Source organism: Crocodylus porosus, unplaced genomic scaffold, assembly GCF_001723895.1.
Source record: "Crocodylus porosus isolate Cpor-Errol unplaced genomic scaffold, CroPor_comp1, whole genome shotgun sequence".
Taxonomy (NCBI): domain Eukaryota; kingdom Metazoa; phylum Chordata; order Crocodylia; family Crocodylidae; genus Crocodylus; species Crocodylus porosus.
The window spans coordinates 58,312,902-58,336,491 of record NW_017728906.1 but is presented as its reverse complement, the minus strand read 5'-3'; the positions used below and the strand labels follow the sequence as shown (position 1 = coordinate 58,336,491).

The following is a 23,590-nucleotide window of genomic DNA, read 5'->3' as shown; positions in this document are numbered from 1 at the left end:
TCCATGGCAGTGCTCCAGTCATGCGAGCTCCCACCAAGTCCCTGCTATTTCATTCACTATATATGTGTATATATGTGTGTGTCTACATAAATACCACACATACACACACGTGTGTGTACATGTGTGTCTGTGTATATACATATATATAAATGTGTGTATATGTGGGGTATGGATATTTGGGTGTATATGTATATGAACATATCAGTGTGTGTGTGTTGGGGGGGTGTACATGTCTATATATATATATGTGCCTGGGGGCATATATATGTGTGTATACATATGTATGTATATATATTTGTGTATGTTGGTGTACATTTATATACATGTATTTGTGATATATGTATTTGTACATATATGTGTATGTATGTGTGTGGGGGGTGCATGTGTATGTCGGCATACCTGTATATATCCATGTGTGGGGGGATGTGCATGTTTTGTTATACACATGTATGTGTGGGGGTGTATGTGGTATGTATGTGTGTGTGTCCTTTCCTTTTTTCGGGTTCTTGTGTGACAAGACATTTAGTGGAAGTTGCAGATTCGTTGGTACCTGACAGGGCTGCACTGTGAACACTTCTGCTATGGCCTTAAACTTCCAAACTCTGGGCTGTGAACCCCATGCTTTAGCACCTGTGCCACCCCAGCCCATCTATGTGGTGGGGTGGGGGATATATATGTGGCTGTACATGTAGGTGTGTGTATGCATGTATATAAGTGTGCATGCACCTGAGTGTATGCATGTGCACAGCCAGCCACTTAAACCCCCCAAGGCATGCGTGCATACACACATACACTCATGTGCACACACACATATATACACACATGCACATGCAGGTGTGTGTATACCAAGTACACCCCTGAAACATGGAAGATGCCAAGTTTTAGCCAATTTTGGATTTTAAACTTCATTGCAGAACAAGGAAGTTTTTTTTACCTCCCTGCCTGTCATCTGACTCCTCCAGGGAAGGAATTCTACCTGATCAACACATCAAAGAGCTACTCAACACAGCTCACAAGGACACTGTCATGGACCCAGAGGGACAGACGTTCATCTTCAGCTCCCTCTGTGTAAAAATGAAATTTATTTCCTACCTATGAAGACTTTTTACCATCTTGTACCATCTACACTTTTCCTAGAGCCTGACAAAGGGACTTTGATCCCAAAAGCTTGCAGAAAAAGACAATTTTCTTGCCATTTTCCAGTTGGTCTAATAAAAGGTATCATTTTGGAACCAAGAGTTCTAGTTTTTTGTATGTATATATAATACACACACACATTTTTGTGTGTGTGTATGTGTACATATATGCACACACATCTCTTTGTGGGTGTACATGTGTGTAGCTGTACATGTAGGGTGTGTGTGTACACCCCCTACATGTACAGCTACACACACGTACACCCATGCAGATAAATATGTGTATATACATATATATGTGCGTGTGATATCTACGTGTGGGTGTACACGTGTGTGTACATGCATGTATACATACGTGTAAGTACACGATCCGCCCCTCCCGGGCGCCGCCGGGCGGTGGCAGCCACTTTTCTCCTCCTCCCCGCTCTCCTCCTCCCATTTCTCGCCCGCCCGCGCGGCTCCGCGCCTGCCCGGCGGAGCCGCGAAACACAACATTTCCCCGCAGCCCCGAACGCGCCCGCGCGCCCCTCCGGCTCCTCCCCCTCGACCTCGGGGCGGGCCGGCGGCGGCTGCTGCGGCTGCGGCCTGACGGAGTCTCCGCGGCTCGTGATTGGCTGGCGGGCCGGCCGGGTGGCTGGGGCGGCCTCTCGCGCCACTTTCAGGCGCTTTGGCGCGCGGGACGCCGGGCGACGTCATGGCCGAGAGCGAGGCCGGCCTGGCGGGTGAGAGTGGCGCGAGCCCTTGGCGGGCGGCCGCGCGCGACTTCCCCCTCTCCCTCCCCCACTCCCGCTGCACCTCACGCGCGGTCGGGCGGGACGGGCTGCAGCGGCGCTTGCATGTTTCTGGGTGGGAGCCCTTCCATGGGGCCTTGAAAGCGGTGCTCCTTCCCTGCCCTCCTTGCATGCTCTTCCTTGCCCCCAAGCCGGTTGGGAGAGGTTGCACAACGCGTCACTTATGGGGGTAGACAGGGGCTCGCGTAGAGGCAGGTGACCGCAGGCACAGATACACTCCCCCACACAGACAGACATACACACAGGGGCACACCTCAGGCAGATGTGTGCACATGCAACCAGACATATGTATGCTCATGCATATATTCCTGCATGTGCACCGATGCGGGGGCACACATGGACAGGCATGGAGGTGGGCACACACACCCGGGCAGGTATGCAGGTGTGCATGTGTATGTAGACATGTGCTCACATGCACAGATAGACACAGAAGTGCATGTGCAATGAGACTGAGGCATGTGCAGCTGCAGGCACATGCTCGCATGTAGGTATGCACAGACAGACACAGAGGCACATGTGCATTCAGGAGCAGGCATGCACGCATGCATGTACAGACAGATGCATGTGTGCGCACACACATGTGCACACATCTCCCTCCTGCCCCCTCATTTGTGTGGGCACAGGTAACAGAATTGCAGCTTGCAGAAGTGTCCCGTGTGGGTGGTGGCGCTGGAGCAGTGGGGTTCAGGCTCCCGGCTGCCTTGGCAGCATCACTTCACTTAGCCCTGGATTTCTTCCTCCTTCTCCTGTAGAATCAGAGTAGCCCAGGGGGGCTGGGAATCTCCTGTGGGTTTGTTTGGTGGGGAAAAAAAAATCTCTGCATATGCAAAGTATACGTTCTTCTTTCATATGGCTGACTTGGAACACCAGTTATATAAGTTCAGTTTAAGGTTAGTTAACCAATCTGATGCACTTGAGGAAAGGGAATGTATCTCCTCAATGCTGCTGTCAAATTAGTATAGAGGGCAATGTTGTTATGTGGTCCATAGTTTGATCAGGATTGCCAAAGTCGTATTTTGCAGAACTCCTAATACTCCGTTTGTGCATCAGGTGACTGCCATTTCCAGCTCAGATATGATTCCGCTGAAGGTCAAAACCAGGAGGCTTTGTTGTTGGGTTGGAAATTAGGTGTTTATTCCGAATGGTGGTTTCATTCCATGCTTTCCTTCAAGCTGTTGCAAAGTAACCAGTGCTGAAGCACATGCATTCTCCATCACACGATTTTTCTGACACTTCCTGTAGCTTCATGATTGCAGCAAATTGCTAAGTTGATGGCACGGTTAATGGTGTCTCCCACCTATCTCTAGGAGTCTCATCTTAGTGCACATACCACCATCAGGGCCAACGTTTTGGGTAACACAAATCAAAATTAGTCCTGTTGAAAGTTAAGCAGGTGGTCAAAGTTTGTAAGTGAAAAATGACAGAGCTGATGGTCTTGATGTTAATTCAAGGCTGGCCAACTGGCAGCCTGTGGGCTGCATGTGGCCTGTGATGGGTTAACTTGTGATTCACCTGGCCACTGCTTCCTTTATTGTTCTAGCTGCAGTGCTCCTGCTCCCTCCTCTGATTTCTCCTGCTTGACCCAGCCCCAGAGGGGCAGGCCATAGTGCTGGGGGAGTTGAAGACCCAGAGTGCCCAGAGGGCGTGGTGCAGTGGGGAAGTCCTTTGGTTGTGTAGCTGCAGGTGAAGCAGGGTACTGTGTGCAGTGCAGCAGGGAGCAGGGGAGCACCCATGCAGTGCCCAGGGGTGGGGCTGGAGGACACCTGTACAGGTGCTGTGTGCATGGGGGAGTACCCATGCATATACAGCATAGGGCCTATGGCTCCCACAGCATGTGGTCCCCACTGATGCAGTCCCTGACCACTTAGAAGGTACCCTGATGTAGTTCAGACAAGTTGCCGGTCTCATCCTGCGTCAAAAATTTTGCATTCTGGTTCAGAGACCAGTGTACTCTTGTATCTTATTTGACTACGTACTGGATTGTCAGAAAACATTTTTTTTCATACTGTGCATGCATACTTGTGCATCCAAGTTCTGGTGGGAATAATTCATTGTTTCAATATGAATGTCTTTACATTTCTCTCTCCTCGCCCTGGGACAGACTTTTCAGGTAGTGGGGGACAAGTCACATTTAACATTTAACTAAGGTGTTGGACTTGTAACGTGGATTAGGGCAAGTCTCGTGCTAGCTTGCCTGCAGAAAACTGCATCTTCTTGGAGCTCACCTAACATCAACGAATCTTTGCTGGTGGGATCTGGACATTCAGATAGAACATTTATAAGTCTTTTGCCTTTTACTACATATTGCTTTACTGGCATAAATTTCTGGTCTGTCTACCGTTTTGATCTGTTTGTTAGGCTTTTGTCTCTGAAGAAGAACCATAACATTTAAACTGGATAATCTCAACAGTGTGATTCTGTTGTACAGAGCAGATGACAGTGACCCCTAAGGGTGCTTGCTGTGCAGGCTCAATCTCTCTGTTGCCACCGTGAGTGATCTAATAACCCATCAAGCCACCCTTAAAGGTCCCAGAGGCTAGCTCTTAAGGGTATTATGGGGGTCATCTGCTCCATCATGGTGGCAGGCTTACCTCACATAGGGAAGGACCCTAATGACTGGGTGACCATGTTGCAGCCATTCCACAGTTCCCTTGGATCTCGATCTATTGGAGCAGGAGACAGACATTAATCTTCCAGTAGGAAGTGAGGAGCTCTAAAGCCCTTAGTGTCTTGTGTTAGTTTGAGGCTTCCACAGACCCTTGGCTCAACTTCAGAGGAGAGGAGAGAATTGGGTCTCCTCCAGCTTTGGGGCAGTCCATGTGGCAGGTCACCAGTGGAGCCACAGAGCCAGGAAGGCACGCTGAGTAGCTTATTCTTCAGAACTTAGACGTTTTATAAAATAAAAAAGTGTTTTTATTAGTGTGTGCATTTATTAATTGAAAAAGCTAGCGATCCTGAATGTTGAGCTGTAAGATAATAAAAAAATCTGGAGGTAATTTTTAAAATATTTTTAAGGACGGCAATATGTTTCATTCTTTCAAAACACAAGCTGGCTGAGTGTACTTTGTTCATATTTGTGAGAGAGTTCAGATCTGGGCTGACACCTGCACCTGACAGTGGTATAAATTAGGGATGCACTGATATATCATTTGGCTGTTGGATCAGTACTGATTAAAAGGAGAAATGACATTATTGGCTTATTTTGGTCATTGTAGCTGATGATTATGGCCACGTGCCTGGAGCACCCTGGCAAGCATAGTCTGGTCCTCATGCCCGGCTGCTGGCCTGAGCCCACAGCAGACTACATGTCCCAGCGAGCAGTGAGAGGGGGCTCTAGGGAGTAGTCGCAGGGTACTGTGTTTGGAAACAAGGACCATTGTTGGCTCCTGCTGCTGCTGCTGCCCTGGCAATGCTGTGTGTGGAGTGGGGACCTGAGCACTGGGGCTGCCGTGGAGATGGGCTGTGCATTGACAGGGTAAGGTGCCACGTGAGGGCCACTGGGCACTGGGCACCTTGCTAAAGTGGCTTTTCCCCAGTGGTTGTGGGAGCTTGGCTGTGTGGAGCCTACCGGTGCTGAGGCAATGGTGTGGTCTGGGGCTCCAAATGTGCCTGGCACCACTGTCCATGCAAGGGACCACCCCGCCTGCCAGGGATAGCAGCACAAAAAGTGCATGAAGTAGCTGCTTTAGCATGGTGCTATAAGCATGCCATGGTAAAGCTGTGTTGCATCTATTTTTGGCTGTGGGCCAGTTTGGCTGTGCTAGTTTGTTCTGAAAACAATGTAGTCATGAACTTGGTGTAAGCCAGGACTGTCCAACTCTCATAAATAGGTCTGTACTGGAGCGTTTCTTGCGGGCTGGATGTCTCATCTTTGGATCTGGCCTGTGGGGCTTTTCCGTGTAGCTGTTGGCATCGTTGTCAGCAGCATCAGTAAATTTGTTAATGTTGCTGCTGCTGCTGCTAAAGCCCCATTGCTGCAGTTGCTAGAGCAATTATTTTGAGAAGGTGAAGAAGTTGTGTTTATGGTAGCCTATGCAAAATGATGCAGAGTGGTGCTGATTAGTTTGTCTTTTGTCAACACTAGAACTATCATTTTGTTAAGACATTCTCTAGTAAAATGTCATGTTGGATTAAATATTGGAAGATAAAGGCACTGAATGATTTAAAAATTCACTTCTGTTTTCAATGAACTTTCAGATATGTCTGATTCCGGAAGTTTTGCAGCATCACGTTCTCGGCGTGAGAAAAAATCTAAAAAAGGGCACCAGGAAGCTCTTGAACGTTTGAAAAAAGCCAAAGCTGGTGAAAAATTGAAATATGAAGTAATTATGTATTTTTTAAATTCTTTTTGTATAAAATATTTGACTGTGGGGGGGGGCAGTGAATATCACTGCTTACTCTGTTATGAAAAGCCCTTTATTTACTTCCAAAAAATGGTGTGAAATCAATTGACACATGCCTTTGATACCAGTTTGTGTTAATATTTAATAACTTTCAGAGTGGGTTAGTATCTGTTTCAACATTTCCACTTCTCTTGTGATTGTAAATTAAAGGCATACATAAGAAATATTCTCAGTTATTAAAATGTTTCTTCTTGTTTAAGCACAAAGGTTGATCTGCCTTGACTGTTATTCAGCAGTGAAGGCCTTGTCTTCAGGATTTAATGACTTAATCAATACATGTTGCAGCAGGAAACGCTTTTATTTAGGAACTTCAAATTATGTTACAGTCCAAATAGGATGACATTAATACATGACACTTCTGCAAGGAAAGCAAAATGTATTTATATTGCTATAATGAAGAAATGGCATAACAATTATCCAGATCGAGGTCATTTGATACTTTTGAAATTTGTACTGTTTATAACATTCATAGAATCATAGAAAATACAGGTTTGAGGGGACCTCAGGAGATCATCTAGTCCAACCCCCTGTTCAAAGCAGGACCATCCCCAATATCATCCCAGCCAAGGCTTTGTCTAGCCAGGGCTAAAAAACCTCCAATGATGGGGATTCCACAATCTGTTCCAGTGCTTTACTACCCTCCTAATGAGAGAGTTTTTCCTAATATCCAACCTAAACTTCTCCTGCTGCAACTTGAGACCATTGCTTTGCCATCTGCCACCATTGAGAACAGTCTGTCTCCATTCTTTTTGGAACCACCCTTCAGGTACTTACTTGAAAGCTGCTATTAAATCCCCTCTCAGTCTTTCCTTCTCCAGACTAAATAAGCCCAGTTCTCTCAGCCTCTCCTCAGAAATCATGTGCCCTAGCCCCCTACCATTTTTGTTGCCCTTCCCTGGAGTTTCTTCAATTTGTCTTTGTCCTTTATAGTGGAGGGACCAAAACTGGGCACAGGGCTCCAGATGTGGCCTCACCAGTGCTGAATAGAGGAGAATAATCACTTCTCTTGGCCTACTGTCAACAAACCTCCCAGTGTTGCAAAGAGGACTAACGGCATATTGGTCTGCAAAGGCACAATGGTACATGTTCAGCACTGTCCACTGTAACCTTCAAGTCTTTTTCTGCCAAGCTGCGACTTAGCCAGCCAGTCCCCAGACTGCTCAAGATGCAGATCCACCTTGAGAGTGCATGTCTACATTAGTTACAACATTTTTTAAATCCTTGCACATACTTCAATTAACTCTGACCTTCATGTACCTCATGTTGCTCACAAGACAAAAGAACCTTACATTTTAGCATGCATTTTTAGTAAAAGTGCTTAAAAATGATGCACTGGTTATTGTGAAACTGGCAAATGTATGTTAAATACATTATTTACCATAATGTGTGTGTACACAACCTTGAATTTCAATATAGTAGGTTAGTTTTTTGATTAAAAATACTTTCCCTATAAATATACCAGCAGTTAAATTCAATTCAGTTTATTAAGGATTCTGGCCAAAAGCCATGCTCCTTAAAACAACAGAAGACATACAACCATAATATAAATTTAAACAAAAATAACAGAAATGCAAATAGAATAATAAAATAGGGCCAAGCATTACAGAAGCATTATTCCTACTCCTAGAATTAACGATAAGTACAAATATGGTGACCAATCAGATCATGAATCTATAAAAATGTTGTGCATAGGTCCACAATTAACACAGTAAAAAGCAAATATAGTGATAAAGTTTATTAGTCATATCAACAGTAAAGGATGTTTAGTTCTGATCTCTTTTAGCCTTGTGATACACTAGCTTTTAAAATGGAGAAAACAACTGAAGCTGAAAGAGGATTTGCAATTACTTTGTGAATGGTTTCTTATGCCTGAGTGTTTAATAAAGATACTGTATTAAAAAGTAATAGCATGAGATATGTATACCTTCTTTGTAGGTTGAAGAATTCACAGGTGTTTATGATGAAGTGGATGAGGAACAATACTCCAAGATGGTCAGGGACCGGCAGGATGATGATTGGATCATTGATGATGGTGCGTAAGATTTATCTTGATACAAAAATAGATAACTAAATACAAAAAATAAATGTGAAAAGCAGCTAATCTGAGGCACAGGTTTGGGCCGAGTGTGTTCAAACATCTTTTTTTGTATTATTTAAAACAAGCAAACAAAAGTAGTGAAACCATTCTGTTGTTATTGTAACTGCAGCAAGTTTTATGCAAACCTTCCTGCAAAATGCCAATACTTCTATGCATTCTCACGAATTATTTTTAATAGACAAGAAAAAGATGAGTCACTACACAAAGACTTTATGTCGTATGGTCTGAGCTAATAATGCATTCAAGATCAAGGATCTTGAAGTTATGTAACTGACTGGAAATGTTTCAAATGCCGATTAGCAAGCGACTCAGTTCTGGTTAAGCAGTTTTATGTACTTACAATGCTTGATTTAAAAAAATAAACCTTTATAATTTACCTGTTTTGACTATGAAAAGATACACTGAGATAAGCCAACCCAGTTCTAATGGCTTTTGGATTTGAGTAAGTACCTTAATATGTAATACATTTAAAAAAATAAAAAGCAGAAGTGTTATTTAATAATTGAAATCAAATGTATAGTTTTATCATTACAAATTCATAAAGTGTTACTTAGGATTAACAGTTATAACCTATTTTTGTACAGATGGCATAGGTTATGTAGAAGATGGAAGGGAGATATTCGATGAAGATCTAGAAGATGATGCTCTTCTTCCTAGCAAGAAAGGTAAACAAACTTAACCTTTTTGTCAGGTTTTCCCAACTGCTCATAAAGCTAGTTAAGAAATCTTCTAAAGTCAAATATCTGCTTGTATTGTTGCTGTTTAAAAGCACTGTGGTTCCTTAAATGATCCTTGGAGGCTGGTATGGGCTACAGAGCCTCTGTTTATTGCTGTGAGATAGAGATAATCAAGCTTGGTTATCAGAAAATTAGCATGAACTACTGCCAGTCAAATAATTCATCCTTAAAGCACTCCAGTGAAGTCTGCTCTTGAATGACAAGAAGCTCAGATGGGGAGCATTTATTCTTCCGGGATAAAATATTCTAGAATAAGATAGCTTTCTTGGGAGATCACACAGTTCATAAAGTGCAAGTTGCTTTACCAAATGTTGAAGGTGATTATTTTTCTCCTTAAGTATTGACTCTAGAGTCCAAGTGTATTTTTAACAATGTGGCGTTTTACTGTCCAACACTTTTACCCAGAAAAGCGTGGAAAAAGCTGCACTTGAATAACATTCTATTCTGAATGTTCTTCAGAATAGAAGTCTCAAGTTTGTTATACAATCAGTGCTATGCAAATAGATGCATTTGTGTTTGTAGTCCATTTGTCTCAGCAGTGGATTATTTATGATAATAGAAATATAAAACAGCATTTAGTGAGGTAACACTAAGTCATGCTTCATAAACGCTTAAAAAGATGTTGTCTTACTCTGACTGGACCACCAATAGGAATGAAAAACGGTTAGTTGCTGACCTCTATGAAAGTTGCATATAGGATATCACGTATGGTGGTGATTTCATTGTTGTTTACTTTTGAACTATGAAATGAGATCCAAGAAAAGATAACACTTTTTAGTCAACACTAACCCTAGATTTTAGCCACCAGCAAAAGATGAAAGATATGTCCCAGTGCAAATTTCTGGACTCTTACCTGAAGTTTTGAGAAACTGCTAACTTATCTCTTGCCCTACTAGGAAAAGGTGACAAAACAAATGACAAAAAGAATGTGAAGAAATCTGTGGTATCAAAGCCAAACACTATCAAGTCTATGTTTATAGCCAGTGCGGGGAAGAAAAACACAGATGTAAGTTTCATATAAAGATGTTGGAATTGGAATTAGTTTGTTTTAATGCTGTGTAATTTAGTGACTTATTTTGGCCCTGGACAGATGTAACATTTGAAGTGCTTCAAAACTGGAGCACTTCAGCTGTGGACAGATGTATAGGCCTTCCCCCACTGTTCTGGGACTAAGAGTGGAGGCAGAGAGTTTCCTGCGCTCCAGCCCTGATGACAGCTAAGTACATGGGAGAGCTCTCATTGGCTATTTGCCTCACTTCTCTCTCTGGGACGGGGAGAACAAACACTGTGGGATGCCAAAGGCAAGAGCAACCTCCTTTTGTACTCCATAGGTTGGGCATGCATAATAAGAAGCACTTTGTGTTCTCTAGGGTTGTTTTTGGAACACTGGCCATTTTTGGGGTGCTTCACATGAGCTGTACATCTTTCCATTCACCCTTTCCAAACACTTGGTGTTTGCAATGCTGTAAAGGTTATGTCTGTCCAGGGCCTCTGAATGGTGCATGAGTTTTTATTTCCTAGAGTCAGTATCCACACTAAATTTAAACAGTCCCCATTGTGTGGGCATGGTGCTTAGCACTTTTGGAAAATATGGGCCCTGGTATAAAACAGCTCATTATCCTTATAGTGGCAGCTTCTTGGCTTGGCAAACAAATGTATTTAAAAATTCTAGATGGCTAACTGCTATTTAATATTGTACAGAAAGCTGTAGACCTGTCCAAGGATGATTTGCTTGGGGATATCTTGCAAGATTTAAATGCTGAGGTAAGTGCATAAATTGTTAAAATGTGTAATATACTTACAGTTTCATCCAGGATAATGGTCTATTCATTTGTCACATTAAAGAGATTTTTTTCTGCTTAAAATTAGACCATCTTGACTTTCATCACTTTGTTATTCTCCATTCTTGGCAACAACAACCTCTGTCCTGGTGAAGTCATTTTTAAGTGTGTAAAATGTCAGCTTGGTTAGTGATTTTTCATTAATTGCCTTGATGGTGCTTTGGCTGCGTTAATGGACTTCCTCTAAACTGCCAAGTTCAACCTTTACAACAACATCAAAGCAAAAACCATCTCTTTGGGGAATATTGTAATTTGGGGCTATCAAACTCTTGTCCCCACTGTCTAGATGAGGAGTGCAGGGCTGGTTTGCAGATTGGATTGGGCCCGCAGATTGGCCCTGCACACTGGAGCCAGCGTGCATGACTGGTCTTGTGCAGGTGCCACATGCAGTGCATCCCCTGCAAGCTGTATGAAGTGCCCTTTGCCAGTCTTAGGCACATGCTCCATTTGAGGCCAGTCTGCAACTCAGAGAGCTCTGTGGGCTGGATCTTTGACATCCCTTTCATAATTTTTATTCATGTTTTAATATATAATTAGCTCCTTTCTTTGGCTATAGTGTAAATTTTGTATAGGAATCTGATTCCTAACTTACTAAAGGTGATATCCCCAAGTGTTAACAATATTCCAATCCCCTAAATACTTCAGGAAATGCTTTTATGCTGTAATATGCCATTGCAAGGCATGGATTTAAAAAACAATATATGTGGAGTGCAAGTGAGTAAAATACATTTGAATTCAAAGTATTTTTATCTTTGTTTCATGAAATTATATATTTTATTGACTTGGAAGTCAACTTTTGAAACCTTTGGCACTCTCTAACACTTTAGTCCTCATCCCTTATATTACATTTACTCTGTTTTTTGTCTATATGTAAGCATAAATATGGATTTTACTGTGGCTTGTCTGTTAGTCTGTCAATGCTGACAAGCTGAAGGTCATCCTAAATAACTTTTTTTTGTGCTGGAGTATGGTGATGTAGGCTCTATCTGATAGACTCTATCAGAAGAGTTATAGTTGTGTTATTTCAGCAGGAAGTTGGCTGACGAAACAGTTTACGCCAGTTTCAGTTTTGGTTGAAAGTCACATTTAATTTTTGTTTTGCTTTACTTGATGTATAACTTTTAAAAAATGGTCTATAGGAAGGGCTGAAAAAAGCATTTTAAAAACAAATGCTTTCCACTGCTCCATGCTTTTTTCGAACAGTTCTTGTTCTCATGTATCTACAGATTTTCAGTTTCTTAAAACGAAGTTTGTGAATGTGTGCATATACTGTATTTACTCAGTTAGAAAATGAAGTTTTTTCCCCCTGCATTTAACATGAGGAGGAAAAAGCCCCTGCTCTTGCAGTCAAGTATTAGGCAGTGGGGGACAGGCAGCTGATGTGGCTCTGAGCTAGAGCTGCAGCTGCTCCCTGCTGCCTCTGCACATAGTGCCACTTGTCCCCCTGCACCCCACAGTCCTGCCCTCCCTCCCTGTGTCACTGTTCCGCACCCCTACCCCCATATTCCCTCTGCCACATTCCTTCTTACCTTTGCATTGGGCTGGCAGGCTCCATACTTGCTGTTTATCCTCGTACTGCCCCCCAGAGCCTGCCTTAACACGTGTTCCCCTGCTGCCTTACCACTGTCTGTCTGCCTACTGCTTGCCCCATTACTGCCCCCCGCCTTGGCAAGGGATCCTGGCTTTCCCTGATTAAAAAAATCACAAATTCTCTAATAAACCCCCCCAAATCTGTAATTAAAATTGAAGCCTCCCCCTGGCCCTACTGGTGCCCCTCACTCACCCCACAGCCCCCCTCCCGCCAGCTGCCAGGGCTACAGGACCAGGGACCCAGGTCTGCAGCCCCCTGCCCCTGACAGAATGCAGTGGCTGCTGCAGGAGAAGGAGCATGGAGCCGGCTCCCCCGCCCCCCACTGCCTGCCTGCTGAGGATGGGGGCGAGGTCAGCTCCCAGCAGTCCTGGGGACCTGCACCCCTCAGATTTGTTCACGTGGTGGGGGCATGCTGTGGTTTCATGCTTCATACTCTGCTGCCCTCTCCCGGAGCCTCCACAGTGCATTGTGTGTGACCTGGCATGGCAGCGCACAGCTGGGATGTGCAGGAAAGCTGCTTGCCTCTGTGAGCTCCACGGTGCTGTGGCGACAATTCCCCTGTGTGTGGGGGTAGCAGTGAGGGGCACAACCCTGCACTGTTGCCCATGAATGTAGCGGAAGTGGCACCAGGGTAGCGTGGAGCTCACAGAGGTAGGCAGCTTTCCTGCACAGCCCTGCTGTGCGCTGCCATGCTGGGTCGCACACACTGAGCAGCAGAGGCCCCAGGGGAGGGCAGCAGGGCAGAGAGCATGAGCCCACAGCATGCCCCCCACCTCCCGCAACTGCCCCTGCCCCATGTGTATATCTGGGGGGCTTGGGTCCCCTCTGCCCCCCGAAAGTGCACGCTGCAGCGAGGAGCTGGCCCCACCCCCCACTCCTGAACAAGCCACCCGCAGCCTCGTCTTGCTCCCCGCTGTAGCTCTGAGGCTGCGCATTGCGGTTCCAGACTCCAAGCCCCACACACTACCCAGCTGGGCATGAGTTCCAGCCCTGCCCAATTCCCTCCCTTTGGGGGCCTCAATCCATCCCACTTACCTGCAGGAGTTGCTGTCCAGGTTGCTTGGGACCATGTGCATATGTGCACATGGCGCCCCCTGCCTGACTGCTTCTGCTCTGGCTCCTGCTCCTTCCCAGCCCACTGCAGGCTAAGGAGCTGCAAAACTACAAAATCCATGGGTTTCTCTGCTAAAATGAGAAATCCGTGTTTTACTCTAGTAAAAGCGAAAATCCGTGGCTTACTTCGTTTTTCTGTGGAAAATGGAAAACCTGAATCCCTGCTTATCACATTTATCTCCCTCCCCCCACACTGCCTGTAGTAGTGGGGGAGACCAATTATAAGAAGATTTTTAAATAATTTAGATTCAATAACCTTATTCCATAAAATTGTAACAAATTAAAAAATTTCCCATTTTTTAAATGTAATTATTGTGGGGGGAGGGGAATCTTGTAGTTGGGTAAATACAGTATTCTAAGGAGTTTAACTGAAGTCCAGCAATGTGCTTGATGCTGTGCAACAGTCCCTTTCTCGAGGACTTATGGACCAAAAAATACTTAGACTTTACCCCTGGCTTTGTGTAATGCTATTACCAGCTGGCCCAACGTTCTCACAGCTTTATTGACTCCTCGAGATTGCTAAATCTCAGCTGTTGTTTTGGATAGCCACTCTTGTTATTTAAAAATACTGGTTTCTCACAACTTAAATAGCTAAAATAGAATCCTTGTGGATTTATCACTGGGTTAAAATACATTTAACAAAAGAAAGGTGGCTGAGCTGGTGTGGAAGGATATGTTTTTCGTTAGATGCATAAAACAGGTACTTGAGTGTCATTTTCTACAACACTCTGGTTCTTATAGAGAGTGCAGTTTGACCGAGAGACAGAGAAACATGGGGGCCATGAAGAGATTTTTTGTTTGCTTATTTTTATTTCTGGCAACTTGTAGTGAAAGGGTTTTTCTTTTTAATTTTTCTATCTTCTTGTCTCCACTGTTCAGGTAACTCCTCCACCAGTTGTAATGATGAAAAAGAAAAGACCAGCGGGAGCTTCACTGAATCCTTTCTCTGTACAGTCACAAGTCCCAAAGGTAAAAGTTTGCGATCTAGTTTGAAATTTTCTCTTTGCCAGTGTCTTAATTCTTATTAGGCTTTTGAATAAGCAAGTCCCTGTTTTGTTTTTTGCTTCTCTGAGTTATTCTAATCACTGGTTTCCTTTAAAGTTTGTGGTTTCCCTGCTATGTACTCTTATCAAAAAAGATATTTTCTTGTTATTTTCATACAATGCCATAAGTGCTGTAGCTTCCATCGTTACTAAATAATGATGATTTCAGTAGGCTCATGTGAGAGAGCTGTGCATCAAACCAGATAAGATGGAGGGATATCTAGTAAGTGAAGAAGACTTGGAAAGTGTATTTGGAGAAAAAACCTTGGCAGATAAGACACATTGATATAGCAAGCAGCAAGAAAAAGCCTGAAGCTCATGTGGAATAAAGAGCTGTCAGAATGGAAAAAGGGTAGGGAGTAAGAGAATATATATGGTAATTGGGGTGGGGGTTGTTGTGAAACTTTCTGAGGTGGGGAGCCAATGGAAAATTAAAATTGAAAAATAATCTTGCACCAATTTTAATCTTTGAATTTTAATGTATTACAGCTAAGAGGTTAATACGGGTAAAAAATTGGATGACTGGATGACAAGAGAGGATGCAAGTCAGCCACTAACAGACATTTGTTAGGAAGAAACTTTATCTCCAGACAGGCTGTTTCATACTTGTTCAGGGTGGTGTTTTCCTATGAAGGACTTTGTGCTGACTGCTGTGGAGCCTGGTGCAGCTCTTTGCAGCCTGCCTGCTGCTTGCTGAAGCTGCCTAGAGCCCAGGCCAGCCATAATCAGCTGTGCTGGGCTCCGTAGCCCCATCATCAGCTCTGTGCCAGGAGTGGGGAGAGACTAGGGCTGTGCTGTCTCAGGCCCCGTCCCCCACCACCTGCTGGCACGGACCTGATGCCAGGGCTCTGGAGCCCGGTGCACCTGTTTGCAGCCTCTCGGCTGCAGCTGGCCCCAGCTCTGGGTAGCTGCTGCCAGCTGGGACACTGAAAGCCCTGCTGGAAGCAGCCCGGGCTCCAGCTGCTGTGCAGAGCCGGTTTAGCTGCGGATAGCCACAGACCCTGGGCTACAGGGCAGAGGCTTTCACTGAGGGGTAAGGGGTAGTGGGGCTGGAGGACAGGGGCTTTAGGTGGGGGGCAAGGGGCACAAGCAGGGCATCCTGCCATGTATCCCCTGCCCTCATTTTGTTTTTCTGGCATGCCAGTACTCTGGCACCTTCCAAGGTAGGCATTGTCGTGTTTTTCAGCACTCCAGCCAAAAAATGTTGCCTACCCCTGGATTACAGGGCATACAGTCCCTGGAAAGGACTGTGAGAGGGACCAGGGGTCTGAGGGCCCAGAGAAAGAGGGTGGAGAGACCCAGAGGGTCTGAGAGTCCTGACAGGGACTAAGAGGAACTAACATCAGAGGGAGAGAACACTTGTGTGAGGCTTAGGGCGTGATATAGGGGAGGAATGGAGCCATGCAATTTGCCCTTAAGCCTATAGGTGCCCTGTAGGAGCACAGCCAGGCCAAGAGAGCCTATTTAGCCTAAGGGTTGGATTGAAACTAGTGGGGTCTGGGAGAGACCCATTGAGGAGTTAATTTAGACTCAGGCTCACTCTAAGGCCTGTGGGCAGCCTACTTTACTGAATCTCAGTAACAACATGGTGTGGTGCTGAGTGATTAAGGAAGAGCCACATTAGAGACAGAGCCAGGCAGGAGCCACACAGCCATCGGGGGCATCTCAGCCACCCCTGTGGCTTGAACCTGCCACACAAATATAGGCAACCCCTGGCAGGCATGTGAAGGCATTTTGCTTGGTGTGCAACCCTTGCGGGAGATGGTAGGGAAGAGGTCAGGGCTGTGCTGCCATAACAAAGATTGGGCCCCTTGCGGGTCCCCTGCTTTCTGCCCCTGGGATGCCAACATCTTACAAGTTGAGGTTGCAGATGTTTTTGGCACTGTTCAAAAACATTCCTAACACCTGATCCAGACTATTGGCAAAGAACAGATAAAGCAGCTCTGCTGAAGGGATAATAATGGGGTGGATGAAAAGTTAAAAAAAACAAAAAAGTTGAAGAGCAGGTTGAAGGGTTGAGTCACCAAGTAGGGGAAGGAATTAGTATGTACAGAAACCTGCTTAAGCAGTGGATGAGAGTTGCATTTGCTGCATCAGAAGTAGGGTTCTAGTTGTAGTCACATGGAAGTAACACCATGTGAAGCAGAGGTTATTTTGTTTTTGTGGGTTTTTTTCTTTCAAAGCCAGTTTCTAAAAAGCTGTATGTGTACAAATGTTCTTATAACTTAACCAAATCTAATTGGATTTTCACGTGAGCAGAAAAAGTACCTCTGTGGCCTTAAGGGCTGCCAAATTTCATGTCTCTTCTTATGCTGGAATTCTTGAAATGGTTGAAAATGAATTTTAATGCTGGGAAAGTGATTTTGTTTTTTCTCATTGCTCTTGGAAATGTGTGATTTTTGTTGAAACCTAACAAGTCACCTTCAGGTAAAGAGCTTGGAAAAAGTTTGGTTCAGATAGTTTAAAATTTGACAAACTTAAAAACAGCTGAAGCATTGATTTTAAATTGGGACTTGTTGACAGGAATTCACTCTCTTGTTAAGAAGCTGGGTTCTAAAATTGGACCTTTTATGAACAAAAAAGTCCTAGCCTTGAATATTGGAGAAGAAATCCACAGAGTCTCAAGCGGTGACTGATGCAGTGTCATGTGTCTGGAGAGAACCTGAAATTTTAACTCTGTCTTGTTTGTTTCAGTCAGGGTCCCATGGGCCCTGCAGTAAGTACTGTAGCTACATAAATTGAATTCTTGCCAAGAGACAGTGGAATTTACCGTTCAGCTAGAGCCAAGCACATATCTTAAAAGTCTTGCAGTGCCACTGTGTGTTTTGCAAATTACATTACAACTGGAGTGGGTAGTCATTCCCTGCATTATCCTATGGTGGCATCCAGCAGTCATCCTTACTACAAATTGGGGGTGGGGTTTTCTAACATTGGCTACCTTAGAAGCTAAAAGGAAAGCTAGACCCTGGACTGGCACAAATGTGGAGAATAAATTCTACGGTCAAACTTTTTATTCCAAAGTGGAGGGCCAGGGATTGGAACTGGTCTATGTGGAGAATGGTGACTGACACTAATCAGTTAACATTATTTTTTTTCCCCTCCTTTTGCTTTTTTGTGTGGGAATAAGAATGAGAACTTTGTGGCAGAAGAATAAATTCCATCATGGAATTTAGAGAAATTCTGGTATCAGTGTGCTACAGAGTACGTGGGGTCTAAGTACAGGCATGTTTGCAATGTTTATGTGTGTATACTTAAAATATTTTTTTCAGGTAATGGCCCCTGTTATGCGAAAAGCTCCCACTCCAGTCAGAAAAGAAGCTGTTTGTCTAACAACATCCTGCCCGAAACAAGTCAATTTTGCAGCAAAGTCTGTTGCAAACAATAAAAAGAATGGTACTGCTGACTATACAGTAAAAGCTGAAGAAAAGGCTCTTGAAGGAAGGCTCTTGAAGGCGAAAGAAGGGAAAGCTGTTGAAGGTATTTTTAATATTGTGGACAGTAAGGTGGCAGCTTTTAGAGCACTCGTTATGATTAAGGTTAAATATAAAAATAGCTTAAATATTGTGTATTGATGTTTCATAGTAATTCTGTTTATAGTGTATATGTACTAATAGCTATGTAGTTCACAAGTGATTCAGACCCTTTGTGCATTACTTACAGAAGAGGATCAGGGCATGATGGACTTTGATGATGGAGATTTTGACGAACATATGGAAGCTGGGGAAATGGACGTTGCACCTGAGACTGTCAGGGCCTTGAAGAAAGATCAGGAAGTAGAAAAAAAAGAGACACAGCAAGGGAATTCCGTGAAGGAAGAACCTGTTGGGTAAAGATTTTGGGGTTGTTAAAGATCTGTTAGCTGAATTAATTACTTTCCATGGACCTTGTATTTGGACTTCATATTTAACTTTTGTAATTGGACTGTTTGTATAACACATTTTTCAAGGCACTGCCCAGTAGAGACTAGCAGTGGACAGGCAGCAAATTGACTGGCTGCTGCTTAAGGAAAAAAAAGAATCCTTTAGTATTTACCTGGAAGAGGATGACCTATGCTTTGAAGTGTGTATTACATTTGGTTAAGTCCTTACTCTGTATTTCATTGAGAACAGTACTCTTTAGTGAGAAATTAAGAATTGCTAAAGATAGCTATAATTACAGAATGCTTTATAATTACTTAAAGCTAGTAAAAGCTAGCTTCCTATAGCAAATTGTATTTTTAGCGTAAAAAGATGACTAAAATAATAGTTTTCAAGTCCTTTTTCTTAGACAAGAACACTCTTGAGGCAAAACATGTTTTATGGCTGCAAACTATGGGAAATCCAGAGAATTACATGGTTTTAAATGCTTGTTGTACCCAAAAGTGTGCCAGTGGCTTTTTAATAATTGGTAGGGACCTACCAAATTCATGGTGGAAGTGGGCTGCGCAGCAGCTCCTTTAATCTTGTGTGTTCTCCTGTGTGCCCCCCCACCAATTGGCAGAGGGGCCCTGATCAGCACAGAGGTGAAAACCGAGGTTTTAAGTATGGCGCTGGTTTTGCTTCCTAGCTGGTCAGTGGCAGGTAGCAGGGCCACTGGGGTCCCTCAGCTAATCAGCAATTGTGGGGTAGGGGGAGGGAGGGTTAGAGGGCCATGCAGGGGAACCTGCAAGATTTAAAGCAGCTACCACACAGCCCACTCCTGCCATGAATTTGGTAGGTCCCTAGTAATAGGTGAAGTCTTTGCTTTATCTCAAATAGCTTGTACTTGAAGGTACTTTCCTAGTCTGATGGGACTTCTCATTGTCTAAAGCTGGCATGACTAGGGTCTAAGTACCTAAACCACTTTTAAAAGAGGTATGCTAAATATTTATCCCACACGTTTGGGGTTTTTTTTGTCTATTTGTTTTAAAACTTGCATGTACTTCTTGAAAGTTGGCTAGGGTGCTAAATATCTTGAGCTGTATCTTCTTACAAAAGTGGCAGCTATAGCAAATACTCAACCTTACTCAATTGTTTCTTTTAAAACTTGCAGACATTCTTCTCTCCCAGATATTTCGTGTTGGGACAGAATGGATGAGGAAGAAGTTGATTTATTAGCTTCAGAAGTCCAAGTGGATCCAAATGTTTTCCCACTAGTGAATGGGGAAGATGGTGATCAAGTCTTCAGGTTTTATTGGCTGGATGCTTATGAGGATCAGTATAATCAACCAGGTATTAACATGGTTAAAAATAGGCATGTTTTTAACCAGCTATCAAGATATTTAAAAATAGGCTGATTTTTATTCTCAGCGTATTCTAACTTCAGGGATGAGGATTTTTGAAGGAGCCCTAGATAAGCCTGGCCCGTTCCCCCCCAAGTCTTCTCTTTGCACGACACAGGGTTACTTCTCTCTCTGTCTTATTGCTTGAGAAAATGAAAGTCATGTGTAATATGTATAGTCTGGTTTATTGTTGAAGCGAGCGCAAGGACTAAATAGTAGGAATGAATTAATGTTAACTTTATTTTGGCTAAACGTACAATAAGTAAATTCATGGGCTTCTTGCCTTTAACATCCTGCTAGATGATTAATTTTGTCTCTTAATGTCTTGATCGAAATATCTCTCTATTATAAGTAGTGCATGTGTTGTGCTGGGGAGAACTAGGTCTACATATGCAATAAAAGATGTCAAGTCTGTGCCTAGATGTTCATACAGTGCTGCAAGACACCTCGGCCTTATCTCACTAGGTTCATAACTCTAGTTTCCTTGATCTCATCATTCTTGATCACAAAAGTAGTGGTAAAAGAAAAATGCCTTTTGAGAAGTTTGGAGCTGATGTGGGAGGTGTGAAATCTAGTTCATATTGGTGTTCTACCTTTCTTTTTGACTTGTGGAGCAATGGGTTAAATGAGTCGCATTTCTCCGTGCACCTCCCTGCTTCCCCATATGCTGAGTATGTTGAACAGCTTTATGATGAGAGTAGGTAATGATCACTGAAATCTTGGCAAAATCAATGGCTCTAATATAAAATAGCTACTTTTAAAGACCCTGCTATTGTTCTTTACTTCTATCTTGGCTTCTAAGTCGGTAGTTGCTGAATGGAACGTAATTATGAAAGGATTTCTATTCCTTGCATGTGAGAAGAGAGCCTGTCTTCATTATGACTTTTCAAGGTTGAATAATAAAGACTGCACCTGGTTTCAATTAGCAGTGTAGGGGGAAAAATTTGATATTACTCTTTGTTTAACATTCTCACAATCTTTGTTTATGCCTCATTTGCCATAATGTCAAATGCATTGCTCGAAGTCTAAATACTATAGCTTGACTATAAGAGACTGTTTCAAATTTTAAATTTAAATGATTTTAGAGATTTTTTTGCTTCATGATTTCCTTTAACTATTTTTGGGAAGGAATTGGAGAATAATACTCTCGCTGGGAAAAAACCCAAAAAACCCTGAAGAAATAATCACCTGACTTGTCAGCTCTTGTGGCCCATTCTCTCTGTACTCAGTGACTTGGCCATTCCATGACTTCCAGTCCATCAACCTGGTCACCTCTTGCCTGTCATTGACTCACTTCTCACTGCCCCTATTCTTTCTTGATATGAGAGTTGCATCGTCCTTGCCCCCTTTTCTTCTTTGCTTCTGCATTTGGAAACATTTTTAGTGGAAATCCTTTAAACCGGGCTGACTTCCTTCATTACTAATTTATAGTCTCCTTCTTTAATTCTTCCATCCTTCTAGCTAAACAGTACTTCAGCTAATGAATATACAATTTTTTTCCATCTGGATCTGGTTTTCAACCTCCCCTTGCTTCTCTTTCTCTCTGCAGGATCTCACCAGCATCTAGGAGAACTGCAGTATCCCATGTGATGTTTACTTCCTTCAATGCTAGCTATGTCCTCCCTTGTTATGATGCAGAAGTTACTTCTGCTTGCTTTCTCTAATCATCCCCCCTCCCACAGTGATTTTATCCTGTTTCCTAATCTCTTCCTTTACACATCTCTTTACAACACGAGCATGCCCAAGTTTTTAAGGTGTTTGTGTCTGTGGTTTTTTATTATTATTATTATTTTGCATCCTCTCCCTTTTATTTCTAAGATCATTGACTATATAGTTTATAATCCATGTGGAGATGCAACTGTCAAAGTTTCTTAAAGATTTCACTCTAGAAAAATGTTGGAACCAATACTCCATCCTCATCCTCCTTGACCTGTCAGATGATTTTCTTGATGGTGCCCATGTTCTTCTTAACCTACTGTCTGTCCTCCCTCTAGCTTTTCATGAAGGTCCCACCGGGTTCTTCGGCGCTCCCTCTCTCCTTCTTCCAAATCTGTGGATTTTTAACTGCAAAAACTAATAAAGCTACCATCTCTTTGCAGGTAATGCCCAGATCTACTTTGTTACTCCAGAAGCTGTCTACTTGAATTAAAATTTCAGCCTATGTATGTTTGAGGTTACATGAAAGTCAGCACAGTTAATTCTTTTGTCTTCACATTATGTCCCTTCTTTTTAACTGCACCAAACTACCATCTTCTCAATAACTAAGGGCTCCAACTGTGATGCTGTTTTTAATATGGACCTCTCCCTAGAGCCTTGTATGTAGGTTGTATCTAAATCTCAGAGCCAACCTTTCTTATCTATCTACACGACTAAAGTTTCTCATATCATAAAGTTTCTCAAATCAGTTCAAACTGTTGGTGCCAGAATAGTTCTCCCCCTAGTCACTTTGACCATGCCATCTGTCTTTGTTCTTCTCTCCATTACTTATTTGTTCCTAAGGCTGCTTTTGATTATCCTCAATTTATCTATCACTTCTCTCATTAACTATTGAGACGTTGACTCTTGCCTCTGGTTACCGGTAGTGTGAGAGTCTCCATTACACACCTATTAAATCACACCTATAAGCATCTCTCTTTATCCTGTGCTGCCCTTCACTCTGGGGAAAAGTTATTGCAAACATTATTAAAGCCACCTCATTACTTCATATTTCTCTTCAAAATTCTTCTTTTTTGTGAGGTTATGCATCATGTTGACTAGTATTGTCTCCTGCTTCCATCTGTCGCTATCCACCTAGTTCATAAAAATGTAGTGCAGATCACAGAACACTGAGTTGTCAACCTGCAGCTCCACTCACTATGTGGACTGCAGTACTCTCTATTAACCTCATGGTTAAGCAATAGAACCCCATGTAAAACATGGTACAGTAACTTAATTCAAAGGTGACTGAGATACCTATATTTGTAGCAAGGTCCACAGTGGAGATTAGGTTTTATGTGTTTTGCCAGCTGCAGGAGGCCCAAAAAGCTGCACTAGTTACATTTGCTTCTTGGGCATCCAAGACATTCCAGGACTTAATTGTATGTACAGATAGTCACTTGTATTAGAGATAGTAGTCTCAGTCTATCCATAATGGGTACTGGTCCAGGTTCCCCCAACACTTGCTCCATCATATTTGGTATCTGGTCTCCAAACTAATCATCCTGGTGTGTATATGCGTGTGTGTGTGTGTGTGTGTGTGTGTGTATATATAGTGTGTGTGTATGTGTATGTATGTGGAACAAGAAAAATAGCACCTTAAAAGTGAGTGCTTTGGGAGAAGAGTTTCCCTTCTGAGGAAACCTTACATTGCATTTCAGTTGACTTGATTGGTTTTTTTTGTTCATTTGAGAGAGTTATGGATTTTATGTGAATTATTGCCACAAAACTTACTAAAATTTTGAGAACCTAATTTATTGTGTGACTAGGAGGAGGCAGTAGGTTATAAAAGTGTTTCCAGTAATTTAAATATCAAAGAGTCTTTAATCCTGGAGTGCTAAATGTGAACCATAACTTGGCATGGTCTGCCGAAAACAGAAAAAGTAAGTTATGAAGGGATGAA

At 43.0% G+C, this 23,590-nt stretch overlaps 1 protein-coding gene across 1 annotated transcript in view; it reads left to right on the top strand.

Moving 5' to 3' along the window:
- Positions 1-1,691: 1,691 nt before the first annotated feature.
- Positions 1,692-23,590, top strand: part of POLA1 (DNA polymerase alpha 1, catalytic subunit) — a 296,489-nt gene continuing 274,590 nt past the window's right edge. Inside the window, exons 1-10 of the mRNA XM_019529154.1 lie at positions 1,692-1,858; positions 6,125-6,249; positions 8,266-8,362; positions 9,013-9,093; positions 10,062-10,171; positions 10,867-10,929; positions 14,590-14,679; positions 18,023-18,230; positions 18,414-18,579; positions 19,764-19,942. Of these exons, the coding sequence (XP_019384699.1) occupies positions 1,831-1,858; positions 6,125-6,249; positions 8,266-8,362; positions 9,013-9,093; positions 10,062-10,171; positions 10,867-10,929; positions 14,590-14,679; positions 18,023-18,230; positions 18,414-18,579; positions 19,764-19,942 (1,147 nt within the window). The 5' untranslated portion in view covers positions 1,692-1,830. The remainder of the gene's footprint in view (positions 1,859-6,124; positions 6,250-8,265; positions 8,363-9,012; positions 9,094-10,061; positions 10,172-10,866; positions 10,930-14,589; positions 14,680-18,022; positions 18,231-18,413; positions 18,580-19,763; positions 19,943-23,590) is intronic.